At 44.0% G+C, this 19,623-nt stretch overlaps 3 protein-coding genes and 1 long non-coding RNA gene across 4 annotated transcripts; 2 read left to right on the forward strand and 2 right to left on the reverse strand.

Annotated features, from left to right (window-relative positions):
• The first annotated feature begins 977 nt into the window (after positions 1 to 977).
• Positions 978 to 4,281, forward strand: LOC102707079 (exocyst complex component EXO70B1-like). Its single transcript, XM_006645183.3, has 2 exons — positions 978 to 3,123; positions 3,798 to 4,281. Exon 1 carries the CDS (start codon positions 1,139 to 1,141, stop codon positions 3,095 to 3,097), a length of 1,959 nt encoding a protein of 652 aa, XP_006645246.1. The 5' UTR covers positions 978 to 1,138; the 3' UTR covers positions 3,098 to 3,123; positions 3,798 to 4,281.
• A 201-nt stretch (positions 4,282 to 4,482) lies between these two features.
• On the reverse strand, positions 4,483 to 7,132 carry LOC102707357 (SNF1-related protein kinase regulatory subunit gamma-1-like). Its single transcript, XM_006645184.3, has 2 exons — positions 6,034 to 7,132; positions 4,483 to 4,878 (listed from the first exon to the last, which is right to left on the reverse strand). The coding sequence occupies exons 1-2, from the start codon at positions 7,074 to 7,076 to the stop codon at positions 4,599 to 4,601; spliced, it is 1,323 nt and encodes a 440-aa protein (XP_006645247.2). The 5' UTR covers positions 7,077 to 7,132; the 3' UTR covers positions 4,483 to 4,598.
• Positions 7,133 to 7,448: 316 nt separating this feature from the next.
• LOC102711588 (probable mitochondrial import receptor subunit TOM20) lies at positions 7,449 to 11,628 on the forward strand. Its single transcript, XM_006646559.2, has 6 exons — positions 7,449 to 7,656; positions 7,769 to 7,847; positions 8,913 to 9,082; positions 9,277 to 9,324; positions 10,129 to 10,209; positions 11,161 to 11,628. Exons 1-6 carry the CDS (start codon positions 7,555 to 7,557, stop codon positions 11,284 to 11,286), a joined length of 606 nt encoding a protein of 201 aa, XP_006646622.1. The 5' UTR covers positions 7,449 to 7,554; the 3' UTR covers positions 11,287 to 11,628.
• Positions 11,629 to 17,212: 5,584 nt separating this feature from the next.
• LOC121053282 lies at positions 17,213 to 18,605 on the reverse strand. Its single transcript, XR_005810991.1, has 3 exons — positions 18,240 to 18,605; positions 17,920 to 18,033; positions 17,213 to 17,790 (listed from the first exon to the last, which is right to left on the reverse strand). It is a non-coding gene; the product is annotated as an uncharacterized LOC121053282 (long non-coding RNA).
• Between the last annotated feature and the right edge of the window lie 1,018 nt (positions 18,606 to 19,623).

Here is a 19,623-nt window from a genome sequence, read left to right on the forward strand (position 1 = left end):
TTTGCGAGCATGCATGCTGTATGAGCCCAGGGCATTTAACTTTTTGCCACTCTTACGAATTTTCATAACAGATTTGCCACTGGGTCCATATGTTATAGACTTATGAGAACCCACGTGTCATAGGTAGCAAGTGATAAATTTGTTTTGACCACTCGTAAGAGTGACAAAAAGTTAAATTTCTGATGCTCGTGAGGAAAATTATGCATGTGGTACCCGTTAATACGTCGCTGACAAAAACAGTGCCCATACATGTTGTCCACAGCGTCATATATCCATGTTAATAATTGTTTACCTGTGAACAACACAAGCACTATATCTTGCAAAGGAGGTTGGTGGCCAAATAATGTTAGGAATAGGGGACGCCAATTATGGGGTCGATAGGACGGACAACGGGAACGACGACATCGGGTGTACACAGTGGTGGCACCCGATGTGATGGGCAAGGTGACCATGGCCAAGGGTTTAAGTGGCAAGGGCACATCAGTGGCTTCCCTTTGTAGGGGATGTTATAATAGCGTCAGACAGTTTAGACTTTGGAGGGGACAAACTCACGATGGTTGAGGGTTTGAGAGGAGAAGGACGACCTATAATATTCTATGTACCCGTGTAAATAAAAAACTCTTCAGTGGAGCGACCAAATTCAAAAAAAAATATAATAAAATTTTAACTGTTAGCAAAATTTGTCCTAATATCGCGGTTTTTATCGGCAACCATGCGGGGAGATCGTGGTTATTGTGGCGAGCGAAATAGCTTTTGTAAACTATTGAAGGCGATACTGTCATAACAGGAGTCTTTTTCAACCATACGACGATTTGGGAGAATTCGTACAAACAAACTGATCGTATGATCATCCACTCATCTCCGTTGTGTCAGGCTCAGGCGGAGCGAATCCGGGCCGTCCGATGGACGAAGCAGCGGATTAGTGGGAGCAGCATCGTCGATGGAAACCACCCATCGACTTATTCAAACCCGCCTCCCCCAGCTCAGCCAAGCGGATTTGCGACGCCGGACGCCATTTCGTCTCGCCTCCTCTCCTCTTTCGATAGCTGTAGCACACCATCTCCTCCTCGTCGTCCTCGTCTTGGCTTCCTCCTCGTCTCCGGTCCGGTCGCGCTCGATCCAGCGAGCGGGGGGAGGGATGGCGGCGGCGCCGCCGGGCGGGCAGGAGAAGGTGATCGCGGCGGCGCAGCACATCGTCAAGTCGCTGGCCAACTCCAAGAACGCGGCGGACGACATGATCCGGATACTCTCCGGCTTCGACGACCGCCTCTCCCTCATGTCCGACCTCTTCCCGCCGCCTCCCCCGACGGCTGTTAGGGAGGCGGCCGTCGTGGAGGAGGAGGAGGACGGGGAGGAGGGGCCTGATGGTGACGCGCGGGACGAGGAGAGGGACGCCGAGGTGGAGGAGGCGGCGCGGGTGGTGGAGCGGTGGGATTCGCCGGCGGAGGGGGACAGGGTAGTGTTCGATTCGGCGGAGGATGCCGGGGAGTATCTGAACGCGGCCGCCTGCCTCGTGAGGGCGACGGGGGCGCGGGCGGAGGCGGCGCTGCAGGCGGCGATGGCGCGGCTGGAGGACGAGTTCCGCCACCTACTGATCCGCGGGATGTCGCCGCTTGCCGGGGAGGACCTGCACGCCTCCCTCCTCCGCCGTCTCTCCCTCACGGTGCCGTCCTTCGCCTCCTCCGCCTCTGACCTAGATTGCCCCTCCTTCGCTAGCCACGCCGGCGAGGGCGACGAGGCCGGCGGCGCGGGTGGCAGGACCTCCGTCTCCGAGGAAGAGATCTCCCCCTACCTCATCTCCCCGGACACCGTCGGCTCTCTCAGGGACATCGCGGACGTCATGCTGCGGGCGGGCTACGCGCCGGAATTGTGCCAGGTCTACGGCGAGGTGCGCCGCGACACGCTCATGGAGTGCCTCGCCGTGCTTGGCGTCGACAAGATGAGCCTGGAGGAGGTGCAGCGCGTGGAGTGGGGTGTCCTCGATGGCAAGATGAAGAAGTGGATCCAGGCACTCAAGGTCGTCGTCAGGGGGCTTCTCGCCGAGGAGCACCGCATCTGCGGCCAGATCTTTGCCGCCGATGCCCAAGCCGAGGAGGATTGCTTCACTGAGGCAGCCAAGGGGTGCGTCCTGCAGCTGCTCAACTTTGGTGATGCAATTGCAATTGGGAAGAGATCGTCCGAGAAGCTGTTCCGCATTCTTGGCATGTATGAGGCACTGGATGAGGTGTTGCCGGAACTCAAGGGGTTGTTCTCAGGTGAGGCGAGGGATTTCATCAAGGAGGAGGCCGAGGGGATACTCGTGAGGCTTGGTGACGCGGTGCGTGGCACGGTTGCGGAGTTTGCCAATGCAATACAGGGGGAGACATCTCGGAGGCCGCTGCCTGGTGGGGAGATCCACCCACTCACGCGATATGTCATGAACTATGTCCGACTGCTTGCAGACTATAGCCGCTCGCTGAACCAACTTCTTGTGGACTGGGATACTGAGCTGGAAAATGGGGGTGACAATGTGAATATGACTCCATTGGGGCACTGCGTGCTCATACTGATCACACATCTACAGACCAAGATCGAGGAGAAATCAAAGCTGTATGAGGATGAAGCATTGCAGAACATATTTTTGATGAACAATCTTCTGTACATTGTACAGAAGGTGAAGGATTCAGAGCTGAAAACATTGCTTGGTGATAATTGGATCCGTCAGCGTCGTGGTCAGATAAGACGGTACTCTACAGGATACCTTAGGTCGTCATGGACGAAGGTATTAGCTTGTCTGAGGGATGATGGATTGCCACAGACAATGGGTTCATCAAGCGCACTCAAGACTGCACTCAAGGAAAGGTTCAAGAACTTTAACTTGGCATTCGAGGAGTTATACAAGACACAGACAACATGGAGGGTTGTGGACCCTCAATTACGAGAGGAGTTGAAAATTTCTATCTCAGAGAAAGTCCTTCCAGCATACCGTTCTTTTGTTGGAAGGTTCCGAGGTCAGCTAGAGGGTGGAAGGAATTCCACAAGGTATATAAAGTACAACCCTGATGATTTGGAAAATCAGGTCTCAGATTTTTTTGAAGGCAGAAGACCAAATGCTTGATCGATGAGTCATGTTTGATGGTTAAGGTGAGTGCTAAATACCTGACTGCACTTCCACAGAGTTTACATTGGTACTATAAGATTTTGCAGTCAAGATCTTTTTGCTTGTATGTAGTTAACCTGGGAGTTAGTTTTGCAAGAACACAATAATGCCTTGCACATCAAATTAGACTTTGGGACGTGTGCTGCTAGAACTTGAAATGTTTTTAATGAGACCATGCCCTCATATTATCTTGCTAATGATAGAATTACTGCAGGCAGATATGTTATTGGTTTATTAGTTAATTACGCAATGATATGAAGAACTCGTGAACTACTGAATTATGGACTTTGATGTCTCAAGTGTTCCATGGTTTGGGATGCTTCTTAACCTTCAACCTTGATTTACATTACTGTATATAAATCATAAATACATTAAAACTGGCTCTTAAACAACAGGATTTTTGAACCAGTAGCATAGATTTTGGTTAAAACCCCTTGTTTGAATTGTCTTACTGCTGGAAGTCACTATCTTGTCTGTGAATTGTCTTTAACATGCTATATTGTCCTTTATAGGCAAATTATTGACAAATCAAGTAGCAGAAAGAACTCTTCCAACTTTGTTAGATTTTTCTTGCCAATTTGAAGTAGCAGAGACTTTAATAGGCATGATTTTTGTCTTGAAAAAAAATGCTCACTAACCTGATTAATTTTCTGTTTAGGGATGCTTATATCGATGATTTTAGTTACTACTCCCTCATGAATTCATTGGTGGCACAATTTTGGTAGCTTGACCTGCCAAGACCCTTTGATACACTGAAGATGAAAAAAAATATCAGGTTGCCTGAAGGAGCCGGAATAATGTGAACTTGCAAACAGAATTTTGAGGAATCTTTAAGCAATCAGAATGGGATACCTAGCTCATTTGATCTGTGAAGGTGCTGACTATATCAAGGCTCCACATGGAATTTAGGACACTGGACACTGCCATGAGCTGTGTGACTGTAATTCTTACATTTTTCTCATCTTTTGTTGATTGTAACATCTCGCTACTTGTTTGACATCAAAAGAATGGTTGGTGCTTGGCATTTTTTATGTACTTACAATTTATACTAGTAGCAATATCGATTACAGCCATTTGTTATGTGCAGTTTAGTTTGTTGCTGATAAAAAGGAAAACTATAGCAATTGCAACATTGCTCCTATGGGTCCTGTCATCCTGTATTTATCAATCTCTGATCATGAAGTGGTGTTGCAATTTTATTATACCTTCCACTACTATTCTTAATCTCATCAATTCCAGGAGGTTTTTTAGTACTTGGTCAACTTAGAACATGAACAGAGCATTAGTGTTCCAGATGTGGAAGCATTATGACAAGCTAGCTATACATAACTCACATTGTTGTAACAGAGGCAAACTAAGGTGATCTTGTTAAAGGGTGAAATGAATTACTAGCAAATGGAAAGGTGAAAGAAGAGTACTGCAGAGACCTGATTTGGGCTAAAAAGCAAATCTGTGTTTTTCAGACCCTGCTGTTCTGAGGTAGAGGGAAAACGCCATTGAAGAAGTCCCCGAAGTAGCCGGGCGGCTCGTACACCAGCTTGGCGATGATGTCTCTGAGGGTGATGAGGCCGTCCAGGTTGCCCTGCTCTTCCACGACGTAGATCCTCTGCCTCTTCTCTGCATCCAGCTTGAAGATGATGTCCTTGATGCTCTCCTCCCTCTTGCAGGTAACGATGTTCATCTGCCTCTCGCCTGAGCTCTGCCTCGCGTTCGCGATGAACTCTTGCGCCGTCAGTGTCCTGCATTGAACATTGAGTAAATTTCACAAAACTATACATACAGTTTGATTAAATTATCATAAAACTAAAAAAATGCATCACGAAATTATAGATTTACCACCAAAATATTCACAAAACCATATATTTAAGGCTTTCTATCGCACAATAATAGATTCAATATCAAGTTTATCACAAAAACTACAACTTTTTATAACACTAGAGGGAAGGCGCGCGGTGCGCGCGGAACCTGTGGTGCTATTGGGCTCGACAACACACATCTCTTGGTACCCTAGTTTTTTGAAAAATACTTTATCTTTTTAACATATCGATACTTCGCAACAGTAAGTAAGACATACTTGCCTTCATGTTTTTTATATGATGCTATTGACTTTTGGATTTACGTTTGACTATTGGTGTTATTTTTTTTTCAAAAATACAAAATTACAAGTCATACGTAAAGTTCCTATCGTAATAAATTAAATTATAGCAAAATAATTAATAATTATATATTTTTAATAAGACAAATAATCAAATGTAAATATAAAAGTTAACAGCATCATATATAAATAGAGAAGGTCCTATGTTAGTAAACCATTTTTTATGGGTATACTTATGAACAGAAAGGGAGAAAGAAAAACAACTTATTCAGGCATGTATACAAAGGCATTGCATGCTGGCAAGGCATGCACCCTCTGTGGCTCTGTCCTTGCTACTGCTCATGGCAGGCAAGTAGCAGGTCGGTCGGCTGATCGTGCAGGACGACGCGGCGCACTGGGGCAAGCATAGTTCGCTTGGCTGATCGCGTGGGACGACGCGGAGTGAAGGAGATGACGTGTTGACACGGGCGGATAGCCACGCTAGCGCAAAACGCTAGGAGGGCTCTAATTCCCGTAGATAAAAAACAACAGTGCTATGTATCTAAACTCTAAAATCTTGTAATAACTTATTATTAAATATGTAGTTTTGTGATACAAGATCATGAATACGTGGTTATATAATAAATTTGGTGCTAAATTCTTAGTTTTGTGAAACATGTCATTAAATTTGTATTTTCGTGATTTTGGTAAAAACATATTTGTAGTATTGTGAAGTTTACTCTTAAACATTTGAGAAATTTGATCAAGATTTGAGAAATTTTAGGCATGGAAATGTTTTGAGAATGGGGTTGGTTTTGACCTGTAGTCTCTGTTGGCGTCCGATGCGGCGAGGAGATGCTTGACGTCCTTGATCATGATGCTGCCGATGGGCTTGCCGGCGTGGTCGATGACGGGGATGCCGCCGACGCCGCGCTTGCGCATGAGGCGGAAGGCCTTGAGCGCCGGCTCGTCGTGGCGGACCTTGACGAGGCGGCTGGGGCGCGTCATGGGGAGGCCGAGCTCGGCGAGGGACTTGGCGCCCCAGTCCTCGAACCAGTGGAGGCCGGCGCACTCGGCGAGCATGTGCACCACGGCGGCCTGCGTGATGACGTTGCTGATGGTGCCCTCGCCGATGTCCACCACGGGGAGGCTCTTCATCCGGTACTTGGACAGCAGCAGCAGCATCGTCAGGAACGTGTCGGAGCTCTGCAGCGCCAGGAATGGCGCCCACCGGAACGACCCGGAGATGTCCTTCACCTTCGTCTTGTTGAACAGGTCCGACGACGGCAGCGCGCCGAACGCCTCGGCGACCGCGCCCTCCGCGGACGGATGGTCGGGCGCGCGCGCGGCGGCGGCGGCGGCGGCGGCGCCCTCGAGGGCAACGGTGCCGAGCTTGGCCGCCAGCTCGTCGGCGCCGAGGTTATCGGCCCTGGCGGCGGCGGCCTCGGACTGGTGGAGCAGCCACACGGCGATCCCGGCGAACTCGACGACGCCGATGTAGCGGTCGATCCAGCTGGCGTCGTCGGGCGCCTCGACGTTGCGGACGGGCGCGCTGATGATCCGGTGGCGGGACAGGATGTCGACGGCCTCGGCGAGCGTGGCGTCGGAGGGGATCTCGACCACCTGCGCGCCGTCGAAGGTGTGCGGGAAGGAGGCGACCGGGATCGCGTCGAAGCAGCTGTTGAGCCGGTCCCGGTGGCTCAGCTGCGGCTGGTCGAGGCTGTCCCAGATGTCCTCCACCCTCATCCCGATCTCCGCCTCCGGGCTCCACCGCGCGCTCCCCAGCGGGCTCTCCTCCACCGCCGCCCCCTCCTCTCGCCATTGCTCCTCCTTCGTCGTCCTCACATCCCTCCTCGCCTGCATGCCTGATACCTCCCTCCCTTCCTCCTCCTCCCCCACACTCGCTTCCAGCCTCACCACCTATGACCTCCCCAACCCCCTCCATTGGCTCCGCGCGATCTCAGCGCGCTACCTCCTCTCCTCTCCAATGGCTTCGCGCGACAAGTGTTTCGCGCCCCGGGAGTCGAGCGGAGGAGGGAGGAAGGCGAGACATTTCCAAATGGGCCCAATTTAGCATCCGGGCTGGGCCGGGAGATATTTTCCCCCACGGCCCCCTTTCGCAAGGGTTCACTACCCCCACTGACATGTGGGGCTGGAGCTAGCCGGGCCCACATGGCAGTGTCAGTGATGCAGCGCCGCCTCCCCTACAACTACCGGCCATCGTCCCCACGCGCACCTCCTCGCTCCCCAAATCTAACCGAGCGAGCGAGAGAGCGAGAGGAGCCTAAAACCCTAACCCCCGAATCGAATCGCGTCGGAGAGGCCGCCGCCGCCCGCAGCCATGGACATGGGAGCGATGAGCGATCCGGAGAGGATGTTCATCTTCGAGATGGCTTGCCAGAACTCCAAGGCCGCCTACGAGCAGAACCCGCTCGACGCCGAGGTACGCCCGTCCTTCTTCGCCTCGCCGCCTGGCCTTTTTTCCACAGCTTTTTGGTTGCTTGGTTGTGGTTGGATTGCGATCCGATCTGATGTTTTCTGGTTTGTGGTCGCAGAACCTCACGCGGTGGGGCGGCGCGCTGCTCGAGCTCTCGCAGATGCGGAACGGCCCCGAGAGCCTCAAGTGCCTCGAAGGTATACCGCCAGATCTGTAGACTTCACCCCCGCGGATTGTTCAGTTATTTGGGCCGCTTACTTGTAGAGATGATGGAGTAGATGCTTCCTAGGGACTATTGCAACCAATAGGAGTAAGTTTTTGTTTGTTTTTCCAGCATTGCTGGATCCAGTGGGTCTTAAAGGGCCAAATTTGTGCGTACCTGCCCCAAAACTTGTGTGCTACAAGTCAAGCTGATACTTAGTAACAAGATAGACTTTTATTTTCTTGAAAATTGAAAAAAATATTAAACCTAGTAGGTTGCTTGCGTAAAGTAAAAACTACAATGTTCTTAATTTTTCATGCTGTTGTATTAGCCATCAGAAAGAAGCAGATAAACTCCTAGTATGACACTGGAAGGCAATCACAACCTGTTCTGCCTACTTGAGTGACTGGATGATTGTTCTACCAACGGTTATGTGGTTTGTCAATTCAGTACTGCAACATTGGGGAACTTGTAGGTGGTGCATTCGCTGTATGCAGTTTAGGAACTGATCCTGTTTTCTGATGGTGTTTGTCTTGTCCACGCACAAGTTTGGACAGCTTTACTTGTTTTGTGGTCTCTTTTTAAGACACTATTTGGATGAAAGGAAGATGGCGATGGAATCCATCATTTTTTTCCCCATCAGATACCTTTCAAAAATATAGTAATGCACTACACGTCAGATGTTTTGTGGAAAAAAATCCTTTGCCTGATTGATGACTAGTCAAAGTTTGTAGTTTGTACCGGGCCTACTAACATAATTTTATCAAGTTCTATGTAAATGCTAGGTGCTTTTCATTTGCTTCTTGTGTTTTGGGACTCATTGTTAAGGTGAACATGCTTGCTGGTACTTTGCTGGGTTCATAATCAATTACTATAATGAATAGCAATCAATAGTTCTTTTGCAATCTGGTCTGTTCAGTTGAAGTAACAATTATAAAGCTTGGTGGTATAACATGCACATGAGTTCTGACTTCTGTTTTATATGGCTTTGTGTGTTTTGATGTCAGTAGAAGTTATTACGTTCAAAATTGAAGTAAACCCACCAGTTAATTATGTGCAGATGCGGAATCCAAGCTGGAGGAAGCACTAAAAATTGATCCCATGAAGGCGGACGCACTTTGGTGCTTGGGGAATGCGCAGACATCTCATGGATTCTTCACTTCAGACTCTGACAAGGCTAATGAGTTCTTTGAAAAGGCAACCCATTGTTTCCAGAAGGCTGTTGAAGTGGTATGTTTAGTCTGCTTGAATGCTCATGCGAACACATTTTTCTTGTTTCATGATGGAGACTGACCTTCAGTCCTAAGTTCGTGTGGTCGAAAAGTGTCACAGAATCCTCCTGATGTCCTTTAAATGTAAGAGAGGTGACTTTTGCATGCCGTCTTGTTTATCTGGAAAGTAACATACCATCCTATTTCATGTAGGAACCTGCGAATGATCTTTACAGGAAGTCACTGGATTTGTCATCTAAGGTGCAGGCTGCTCTTTTTATGTTTGACATTCTTTCTGCAATCTTTGTTACAATATGATGCTACCATGGGTTGATGCACTGCAAATAAAACATGTGAGTTTTAGGTTCTAGCTCTAAGGCAATACATGAGCTCCTTTTTTTATTAATAACTTATATTAAAAGAACTGAGTGCTGACTACATAGTACATCTCTAGTACTTAAAAGTTTGTCGTGTGCCATCCTCACTATCCCACACCACGCAAAAACCATTGCGTTAAAAAACCAGAAAAAAATCAAGCATTTTCTATAAGAAAACTGTTTCCTTTTCCATGGGCCTGTGCAGTCCATCATCATTTGATGGACCATTTCTTTTCTTTATGGGCTTATGTTGTCCATCATCAGTTGTATGAATCTGTTACAATGAACGGGTATATTACTAGTACCTTGATGAAAAGGGAAACTATGGTCCTGTTCGGCACAACTTCGGATCCAAGATTTCTTGAAGTTAGGTATTTCTAGCTCCAGAAATCTATGTGCCTGTAGCTGTGATTATTACATTGATAACATTTGACTTAATCGGTTTGTTCCTATGATAAAATATAAAATTTTAAACCACTGTAATCTAACTTGCAAACTCAAGATCCAGCATTGATCTGGGATACAGAGCTGGGCTAAACAAGGGCCTATATATAATCCTGCTTCGGCTCTGAACCTTTTTCTCCCTCCAGTCACGAAAGACTGATGCCTTAGAATACATGCAGATGTTCTGTTCGCAAATATGCTTGTATAGTACTGCACTTATATTATTTGTTTCAAATGATCTCAGGCACCAGAACTACATATGGAGATTCATAGGCAAATGGCATCTCAGGCTTCACAAGCTGCATCCTCAACCTCCAATACAAGGGTATTCTGTTTTAGCACTGAAAACTGACTTTTTGCCTGTCAGAAACCAGAATTACATGACCACTCTACTGTCTTTCCAAATTTTATATAATGATCGATGTTTGATATTTTTGCTGACTGTTTTACAATCTTGCATGCATCTTAAGCATTTTTCAGTTGGTAAACTAGTACGTTCTACTGCCCAATTTACCTGTTTTGGGTTGGTATGTGCTCCTTAGGGATGATTGCAGTTCTCCTGTATTTTTTACTATTTCTGAAACAACAACAAAGATAATTGCTGGTTGGTATTATTCAAAATGGGGCAGCCTACTGCACATACATATCTGATCTGGATGTATCATGGCCTTATGGGTTGTATTCACCAGTAGAATAGGTATAACAAAAGTAGGTGGCAGTACAAATTTATTTGGCACATCGTTACTGATTGGTTCTGGATATCTGTGTTTCTACCTGCTACCCAAAGTACATTATACACATTTCATTTTAGTAATTTGCTAGAAAAGTAGTTGGTGGACTCTCAACCATACGAACTATAGGTAGCATACCCAATTGTTTACTTGAAGCATAAAGCTTCGATTCTAAGCATTTTCACTTTAGTCATTACTTTATATATTAGTTTAATATGTGTTCTCCCATTATTCTAGTAATATGATCTTACATTGATTTGATTATGCTGATGTGATCCTTAAAGTCTTAGTTCGGTATATTTTCACATGGTAGATCTTAAAATATACGTAGAAAATGACCCTACGATTTACAGCACTGCAACAGACTTGATACCCGGACTAGAGAGTATAATTCTGAAATCCTTGGGGGTATATCTGTACGAGTATGTTTTCTCATTAAAACTGTTTACCAACTTTGATTTTTTCTCATTATTCTTTAACATGCCACATACTTTGCCTGATCCCCTACCTTTCCCTTATCCAAACTGATACGTGGTGGTTTGCAGCAATCAAGGAAGAAGAAGGACAGTGACTTCTGGTATGATGTCTTTGGGTGGGTGATTCTTGGGGTTGGCATGGTTGTCTGGGTGGGTCTTGCCAAATCCAATGCCCCTCCGGCAGCTCCTAGGTGAGGTGGGTCGTCTTCCAACACTACCTGCAAACGGAGACATGCTTATGTTAGGTGCCTCGGACTTCAATCTCTGCTAGTAGCTAGTAGCTCATCATGGAGAGTAACAGGTGTTTCCATGTTACAGTTTGGTCAGATTTTCAATGCCTGATATCCTTTTCCAACTTTGTTGAGGTTTAGATGAGTCATAAATCTACACTTGTTGATACTTCCATGTTTTATCTCTGTATTGTTTTGAGGCAAACATGTTTTGATCGTTTCATCCATGGTATCTATTCTGTGTGCTATTGGATGGTGAGCAGAATCCTTCTATTAAGCACATAATAATATCGTTTTTTTTTCTGAATTCCCGAGATTAACCTGTGTGGTGTCAACACAATGTTTGCTTGAGATTTCTGTTGGTAATCATTCCTCCTGATTGTTTAGAGTCAAAATATGTGCGATCTATTATCATGTCATCACTTTCGAGGTTTGTCGGAATCCTGTTGGCAGTCATGCTTGTAGGGCTGCCGTCTTACATGCACTCCAAAAGCTTTTGCCAGGATCTACTCGGGTAGACCTAGCGTGCCTCACAGCTGCGGCCTCTGGTTAGCTTTGGGCCCAGTATCTTGTTATCAATGGATGGAACATGTAAAATCATTAGCCTTCACCCACAAGCAAAATCAGACCGGACTAACTGCGTGTATGTATTTGAAATCAACATTTGCAGCTTTTGACCAACAATTAAGCCAAAGATATTGTTATGCATTTCATGTTTGAATCGTTTCATGTGAATGGGGCTGATTTCATGGGGGTCATTGTTTGGTTTTTATAGGGAAAATTTAAGCAACATATTTGCAAAAAAAAAACAATTTGAGAATAAAATTTTTTAGGGATATAAAAGCAAAGCCTGAATAATAAACTACGATGAAAATATTTATAAGCCAAAAATTGAATATTTTTAGCTTATAAATATATAAGCAACAGTGATGATGGTTATCGATATTAATCGGCGTATGTTTTATTTGCTCCAAAACATAGCTATCTTTGTATATCGATGGATATTTATAAATTCAGCATGAATTTGTATGGAGGGAAACATGTATCTGTGGCGTAGCGTGGGAGATATCGGCCAGCAGCTACTGTTGCAGGCCACCCTTTTTGCAGGCGATTGGCTTATAGGAAACGGTTGCTTGCATCTGAAAAACCCCGTCCACCGGTGAGTGAGGTGTAGAAGGCAGCAGCAGTAATAGCAGCGGTACGTTTTGTGTCTTCTTGCGGTGCGCGTGTGCCGGCGTTTCCTGCGAGTTGAAGGAAAGCTCCTCCATCCGGCCCGGCCCCAATCCATCCATCATGGATCCCCGTCTCTCGCTCTCTGGTCCTCCCGTGCCTTGCGATTAGCGATGATAGCTGTACGGAAGTTCCCTCCGGCTATCGCTCCTGTTTTATTCTAACCATTTTATTCCGATCCTGTATTGTTATGTCAGAACAGTTTTGCATTGTCTGATAATGGTATGAAAATGATACTGGTATGTGTTTTTTTCTGACTGTTTCGAAGTGATATACCATATTCATGTGGACATTCCGAAAAAGTTATCGTATAAAATCCTTAGGTTATTATGAAGACCTCAAATTAGTTACCCATTGCTTCGAATATCCACTAATGTACGTATATGACACTAATTTATAATGGAAATATACCAATAACTTGCTTAACTGTGGGATAAGTTGCTTCCGATGCTCTATTACAATAACTATTATGGTCATCGTTTGGGTGATCGAGAAAAAAGTCCACAGCGCCATATTCACAAATGAAAAATAACTTGTGAACAAAACTTTCATGTACTTATTTTAAGCATGATAATAAAAACTTCAAATTAAACTCTAACTTTAAAATTGAAAATTCAAATTGCGACTTATAAATATAAGTAGAAGCGAAAAGATAAAACTATCTATTTCCGGTATTCTAAAACATATCTTTATAACTCAATCAAATAAACACCTAAATAATCATTGTCATAAACTCTGCAAATAACAGGACATCAAACTTTCCGAGGAGTGGTAGTAGTAACCGCCGCTCCTCCATGATTCACTCACAATGCACGCAAAGCAGCGGCGAGCTGCTGCTGCTGCTGAGGACAAAACTGGGCTTAAAGAGGAGGTGTAGCAGCTGACGCCGGTGTGCGTGTGTGGGGGAACACGGACACGGACGGACGCCTCCCTCCCTTTCTTCCTCCTCACGCCTCCGCGCGTGTGAATGTGATGACCGGCCAGCCAGCTACAGTGGCCGCCGCCCCCGCCACGGCCGGCCGGCCGGACCCGCCGTGCCATTCTTCTTCTTCACATGGTAATGACGGCAGGGATGCACTGCGGCTTCCCTTGTATCACTCCTCACCGGGATCGTGTCCCTCCTTCCCACATCAAACGGCCGTCACAAAATATATAGCTAATTTCCCTCTTTTCGTTTATATTTATATCTGTAAGCCAAAATTTTAAATTTAAAGTTAACTTTACGTTTTTCTTTTATGAAGTTTATTATCTAATCTTGGTTTTTAGATCGGATAAGAATACACATATAAAAATACATTTATAAATTATTTTTTGTTTATAAATATATCGTCAAACAATCACCTATCTTTGTTTCAGAATATAAATATTTCTAAAGTTAATTAAAAGTATTACACATACGGATAGAAATGATTAGAGCAAGTTTATGATTGGCTGAGAAGATAGAAGTTAAATAGAAAATTATTGTGATTGGTTGAGATGGATGGGTAGTGAAGAAGTAAATATATTTTGGATCAAAGATGGAGAAATATAAATTAGTATATTTTAGGACGGGAAAGTAACTTTGAAGCCTTGTTCCTTGCCGTCTCGTCTCATGTAACGTAATGTAGACTAAGAATTAGTTCGATTCCCATTAGATTGGAATGAAAATTTCCCGTGGTACGCTTACTCATTTCTTGGCTTTTGTTTATGTTTATAAGCCAAAATTTGAATTTTTAAATTTAAATTTGGAGTCTATTTTGAGGTTTTTCACCGGAGTTTATTTTACAGCCTTGTCTTTTATATCACTGCTATGATCACATATATAAAAGTTCTATTTACAAATTATTTTCTTGTTTGTAAATATGTCATTTGTAAATTTAAATTTACAAATCAATATTTACATATGTGTTTTTAACGATTTAAAAGCAAAGACTGAAAAATAAGGTTAAATTTTAAATTTTAGCTTATAAATATAAAAAACAAAAAACAATGGTGATTGTGTTTGGCATGTTCGATGATCTTGGGTATCTTTTAATTTGCTGGGGGCAACGTACACTTGATTGCCCATGTTGACCCAAAAAGTCAGCAACCAAACAGCCACCATGGACGTTTGGAATAAGAGAACAGGACTCTAGCAGAGAGTAGAGACCTAGCTACAAGAGACGTGCAGATCGATCGACATTCGACAGCAACGCCGACCGGCCTCTCTGTACTCTGGCATGAACCCTAATTCAAACCATGATGGTGGCAGCCCCATCATCCATGGTGCAGTGCATGCACCCACAACCAGCAGCCTCTGTAGCCATACTCACATTACATGAGCTAGCATGTGTCAATGTGTCAGCTTAGTCAGTGTGTGATGATCTGTGTGTGCATGCATCCACTGAACTGATCCATTGTTGTTTAGTGGTAGCAGCAGATGTGAGATGTTCTCCTGCTCCTGAACCAATTATAAGAATCCAGATGAACAGCAATCTCCCCTTGTGATCATCATCATCATCAGATCAGCAAACCCCATGCTAGTGCTACTAGCCCATCTCTGAATTTATCAGATGACATGCAGTATGACACATACACACACACCAGCCATTCTTTCTGCCAGTCAAGAGTTGAAACCAGAACACACAACTACTGTTTGATCCAATCACCAAATGGCCTATATGCATCACTATCATCTCTCGTTTTCAGTCATGAGGTGTGTGAAGCTAGCTTAGCATAGCGCTGCTTTGCTTGGCTGTGAGATGGATGAACTTTTCAGGGCAATCATTTGCAGCAGCTGGGTAGCTAAGCTAAGCTAGGTAGCTGAAATGCATGTATGCCTTGATGATCATCTCCCTTTAATCAGTGCAATCTGTGTGCATTTTTGCACTTGTAAGTAAGCAGTTATGGCATGTTGGTGGCCTGGCCAGCATGGGGTGCCCTGCTCCCTTTCCTTGCACACATCTCATGCATTGCATTGCACTTTGGCTGAGATAGCAAGGAAGCTCTGATTAATTGGACTCACAGCAAACAGGTACAACATGTTCTTGACTTGATCAGTTTGGTTGGGCCCTCTCATCCATCACAGAGGACTGAAAATTTTCTCAAATTATTAGGTGGTACAAAAGCTCAACCAACCCCCCTCTTCTCACCCCACTTTTGGACTTGATGCATGTCTGCTGCCTCACATGCATGCAGGCAGAGGCAGAACACCCCCCATGCATTTTAATTTGGTTACCTACGTTGAGCTTTTTGAACAATTTCTATACCTTTTCAAATTTGATCGGTTTTTGAGGTGACAGGGTCAAATTCAGTTGATTGTCAACAAATTGACCGACAATGAGAGTAGCAAAAAATCTGAGAATTTACCGCTCATTAGTACAGTGATTCATGACATATGGGAACTCATCGTATATGTCAGAGAGACATGAGTGGCAAATCCTCAAATCCGTCAATTTAAATTCGTAAGACAAACGAAGAAGTTGTTGAAACAGCTAGACACAGAATTAATAAAAGAACTTTAACCTTTTCTTATCCTTAATTTGACATGCATGTTTTGTTACTACTGAAAATAGAAAACAGAGGCATTAAATAGGCAAAATTTAATGTTAAGCCCAAGAAAACAAAAAAAAAAAACCCTCATTTGCAGAGAGCATTCAGGACCATCATCAATCAGCTCGCTAAAACGTCATCCAATTTAAACACCAAACAGTAGTACCCTTAAAACAGGCCAGCCAGCCAGCACGTGATGGCGAGATGGCCGGTTTCGTGCGTTCTAATCCAACCCTAGCTTTGGAGTTTTCATGCGATGCTACGCTCATACATGCAGTGGCCCCAAGATCATGTGGTCAGTCAGATTCAGATATAAGTTCAGACTTCAGAGAGAGAGAGAGAGAGAAGCAGCAGCAGCATGAAGCTGTGCACTGCAAACAACAAGCAGATGGATCCATAGATAATTGGATATGCAGATGGATCCATGGGTAATTGGATATGTGGATGGATTGCATTTGCAGATGATGTACATGTGGTTGCTTGATTTGCTGCTAGTCATCACATCAACTCTAGTGCATATGATATGCAGATGCAGCAGTGGCTGGTGTGTTGGTGAGGTGTGGTTAAAGGAGTTTGCAGCCTTTTGGTACACAAGCACACACCACCATTGATAGCTAGCAAGCAGGCAGAGCACTAGGGTTTGGTGTTATTTTTTTCTTTCAGTACTGCTGCTTTTTACTAGTACTCCTCCCATTGTTTAATCCCATCACATGCATAGCCTGCAAATGCACATGAAAATTTGGTGATTGTTGTTAGTAGTAGTTCCCAATTGTATCCTTGAATGATTAATTCTTGGAACAGTAGTCAGCTTGTTTGGTTCACTCCAATCTGAGAAAACTACTAGCTCCTGCATTCCATGTGCTCTTCCGAAGAATATGAGCACAGCGGCTCTCTGCACAAGTGTTCATCAGCTAGTTATTACTGGCTGGTCTCACTCTCCTGCTACAGTATTGGGCAGCAGATTAAGCAAGCTGCCTGGACCATTCCCAGTCTCTTGCTACAGTGTTCAACAGCAGATTAAGCAAGCTGCTAGGACCATTTCCAATCTATTGCTATGTTGTTCAGCAACAGATTAAGTAACCTGCTAGGACCATTTCCAATCTTTAATTTCCTTCATTTCTTCAAGTAGCAGCTCTTTCTTTGGTGACAATAAATGTTAGAGATGAGGTCATTCAAAAAAATTTTCAGATGTACCAGCATACTGTACAAGCAAACATAAAAATCTAGGGCAGTAGTAGTCAAGTACTGAGGTACACAATTACAAACCTAGCCAGTGTCCTAGTCTGAATCTCTGAATCTATATAGTTGCCATTAACCAGAGCACCATTACTATGGTTGGCTGGCTAGCTAGCTCCCTAATTGAAGGCAGAGAGAGAGAGATTAGCATTAATTCCATCATGTTACTCTCCTTCTGGTACTCCAAAATCTTAAGCTGGTTGCAGCAATCAATTGAGGCTGCTGATGGTGACACCTCCTTAATTAGCTCACTCCAAGTTTTCAAATGCTTCTTGTGGATGGCTTAATCAATTTCCTTTTCACTGTTAGGTCTAGCAGGTCAGTGGTAAGTGGTCCTAAATATGCTCTGCATGCTGCATCCAAAACCTGAGTAAACGCCCACTTACAACTTTAGAGCATTGTGGCTTTCACAACACGCTTGTTAGTACATCAGAGGTGGTGTCGTCTCTTTCCATTGGAACAGATCTCATCACCTCCTCATCTGCAGCTGCAGCTGCAACCAAGACAATCTACATGCTAATTATATATATCACCAGATAATTCAGTGTGTTCCTTTCTTGTTCTTTCTTTGGTGGCAAATTACAACCCATTTACTTTAATTAATAAATCAACATCATCCTACCTAGTTGATTGGCTAGGAGGCAGTAGCTGATCATGCTTTTGCTACTATGAAAATTCAGCATCTCCAGTTCATTTTGCTATTTCCTCTTTTATTCAATGACTACATATCTTCTGTCTGAAAAAACAAAACTTCCAAGACCAAAACTTAAGAGGTGAATTAATCTGGTTTAAATAGTCCCACACAAATCAAAGAACTTTACATGAGTAGTTAACAACTTTCTCCTTAGATGAGATCAAACGATCAATAGCTTGTGGCTTGTCAAAGCAGAATAAGCTTAAACCACACGCACGTGCAATAACAAGAGGAGCAAGTAACGTTACCAGTAACACCACCATTGCAATCGTCACAACTCCACTAATCTGAGAAGATGATGCCCTCTGAACTTAGTGGGATGGAAATCCAGATAAAGAGAAGGAAGAAAAAAGGGGAGATATGTGGTGCAATTGCTTTTTCTTCTCCTTTCTTTCTTTCAATCTTTCTTTCTCACCCCCATTGCCTTATCTCTTTGCTTGCTGAATCCAAGAATTTTTTTTTTTGCTGTCTTTTTACTACTACTACACTACTCCTGCCTTTTCTTTTGGCCGTTTGCCCTGCCCATTGTGTGATGTTGGAATCGAATCTAAAATGTCTATCTTTTTTATTTTTACCAAATTGATTCTTTCATCTCTCTCTCAAGCTTCTTTAATTTCTTTTGACAAACTTTTTTTTTCTGCTTGGTTTCAAAGGGGAAGTGCAGAAGGTAGTGTGAGCTGGCATATAGCTAGGATTTTGTGATGCTTTTATTGGCCTCTTTTCAGCCTTGGATTCCTTGTACTCCTCCCACTAGTATTTCTGATTATTCTTTTCCATTTCTTCTCTGTAAAAAAAACAAGCACCTTTTCTTTTTTTTTCTTCTTTATATAATGGCTGGACAGTAGTAGAGAATTTTTTCAAGGCCTTTCAGTAGCACCAAATCTTATGCAGATTCATCATTGTCAAGAGATTGTACCATGAGTATATACACTGCAACAGGAGTCAGTTTTTTCAAGAGTGCACTAGATGATAACTGACTCATGTTGTTCTTGCTGTTGTTACTGTCAGATTTGTGCTCATTTTCTCCTGTCCCTTTTTGACTGAGCTTTTTTCTTTCCTTGCAAATTGCAATGCAAGGTCAGTGCTCGACTTAACGGCAACGCAAAGGTAATTCCATTTCTTCGTTTTATTCATTAATGGAAGAATCGAGTGCACTTGTTGCCAAAGAGAAAGCTAAGCTAAGCTAAGCTAGCACTCTCATTGTCTCATTAGTCATAGCCGAGGTAATTAATTACTACACCTGAAACAGTGAAAAGGCTACACTAATGTAGTATTTAATCAGTGCCCAAATTAAAGCGTATCACGCCTCCTCCTCCCCTGTCCTGCAGCTTCGTGTGAACTCTGACGAGAAAAAAATATTCAGAGGAAAGAAACAGGTAGAGAGCATGTGCAAGAAGCCTCTTGTTTTTTGCCTCGTCTTTTCGATCGATCGCTCGTGCATAATCATGCTCTTTTCGTGACGTTTTCTCTCGGGAGATTGCAGTTGAAGTATTTAAGTGGCCATTTGTTAGAAAAAACAGAGGAAAAACCGAGACATAAATTTAACCTCAAAAACGCTTACATCGTCGACCGACAACAAACACTATAAAGAATTATTATAACACAGAGAAATATAACTGGGCGTTGCATATT

Source organism: Oryza brachyantha, chromosome 1 (assembly GCF_000231095.2).
Source record: "Oryza brachyantha chromosome 1, ObraRS2, whole genome shotgun sequence".
Classification (NCBI taxonomy): Eukaryota; Viridiplantae; Streptophyta; class Magnoliopsida; order Poales; family Poaceae; genus Oryza; species Oryza brachyantha.

Bases quoted from the DNA above. Each gene is read 5' to 3' on its own strand.
- LOC102707079 (XM_006645183.3), top strand. From the start codon at position 1,139: ATGGCGGCGGCGCCGCCGGGCGGGCAGGAGAAGGTGATCGCGGCGGCG.
- LOC102711588 (XM_006646559.2), top strand. From the start codon at position 7,555: ATGGACATGGGAGCGATGAGCGATCCGGAGAGGATGTTCATCTTCGAG. The intron at 7,657-7,768 runs GTACGCCCGTCC...TTGTGGTCGCAG, and splicing joins AGAACCCGCTCGACGCCGAG to AACCTCACGCGGTGGGGCGG. The intron at 10,210-11,160 runs GTATTCTGTTTT...GGTGGTTTGCAG, and splicing joins CCTCAACCTCCAATACAAGG to CAATCAAGGAAGAAGAAGGA.
- LOC102707357 (XM_006645184.3), bottom strand. From the start codon at position 7,076: ATGCAGGCGAGGAGGGATGTGAGGACGACGAAGGAGGAGCAATGGCGA. The intron at 4,879-6,033 runs GTCAAAACCAAC...TGTTCAATGCAG, and splicing joins GACGCCAACAGAGACTACAG to GACACTGACGGCGCAAGAGT.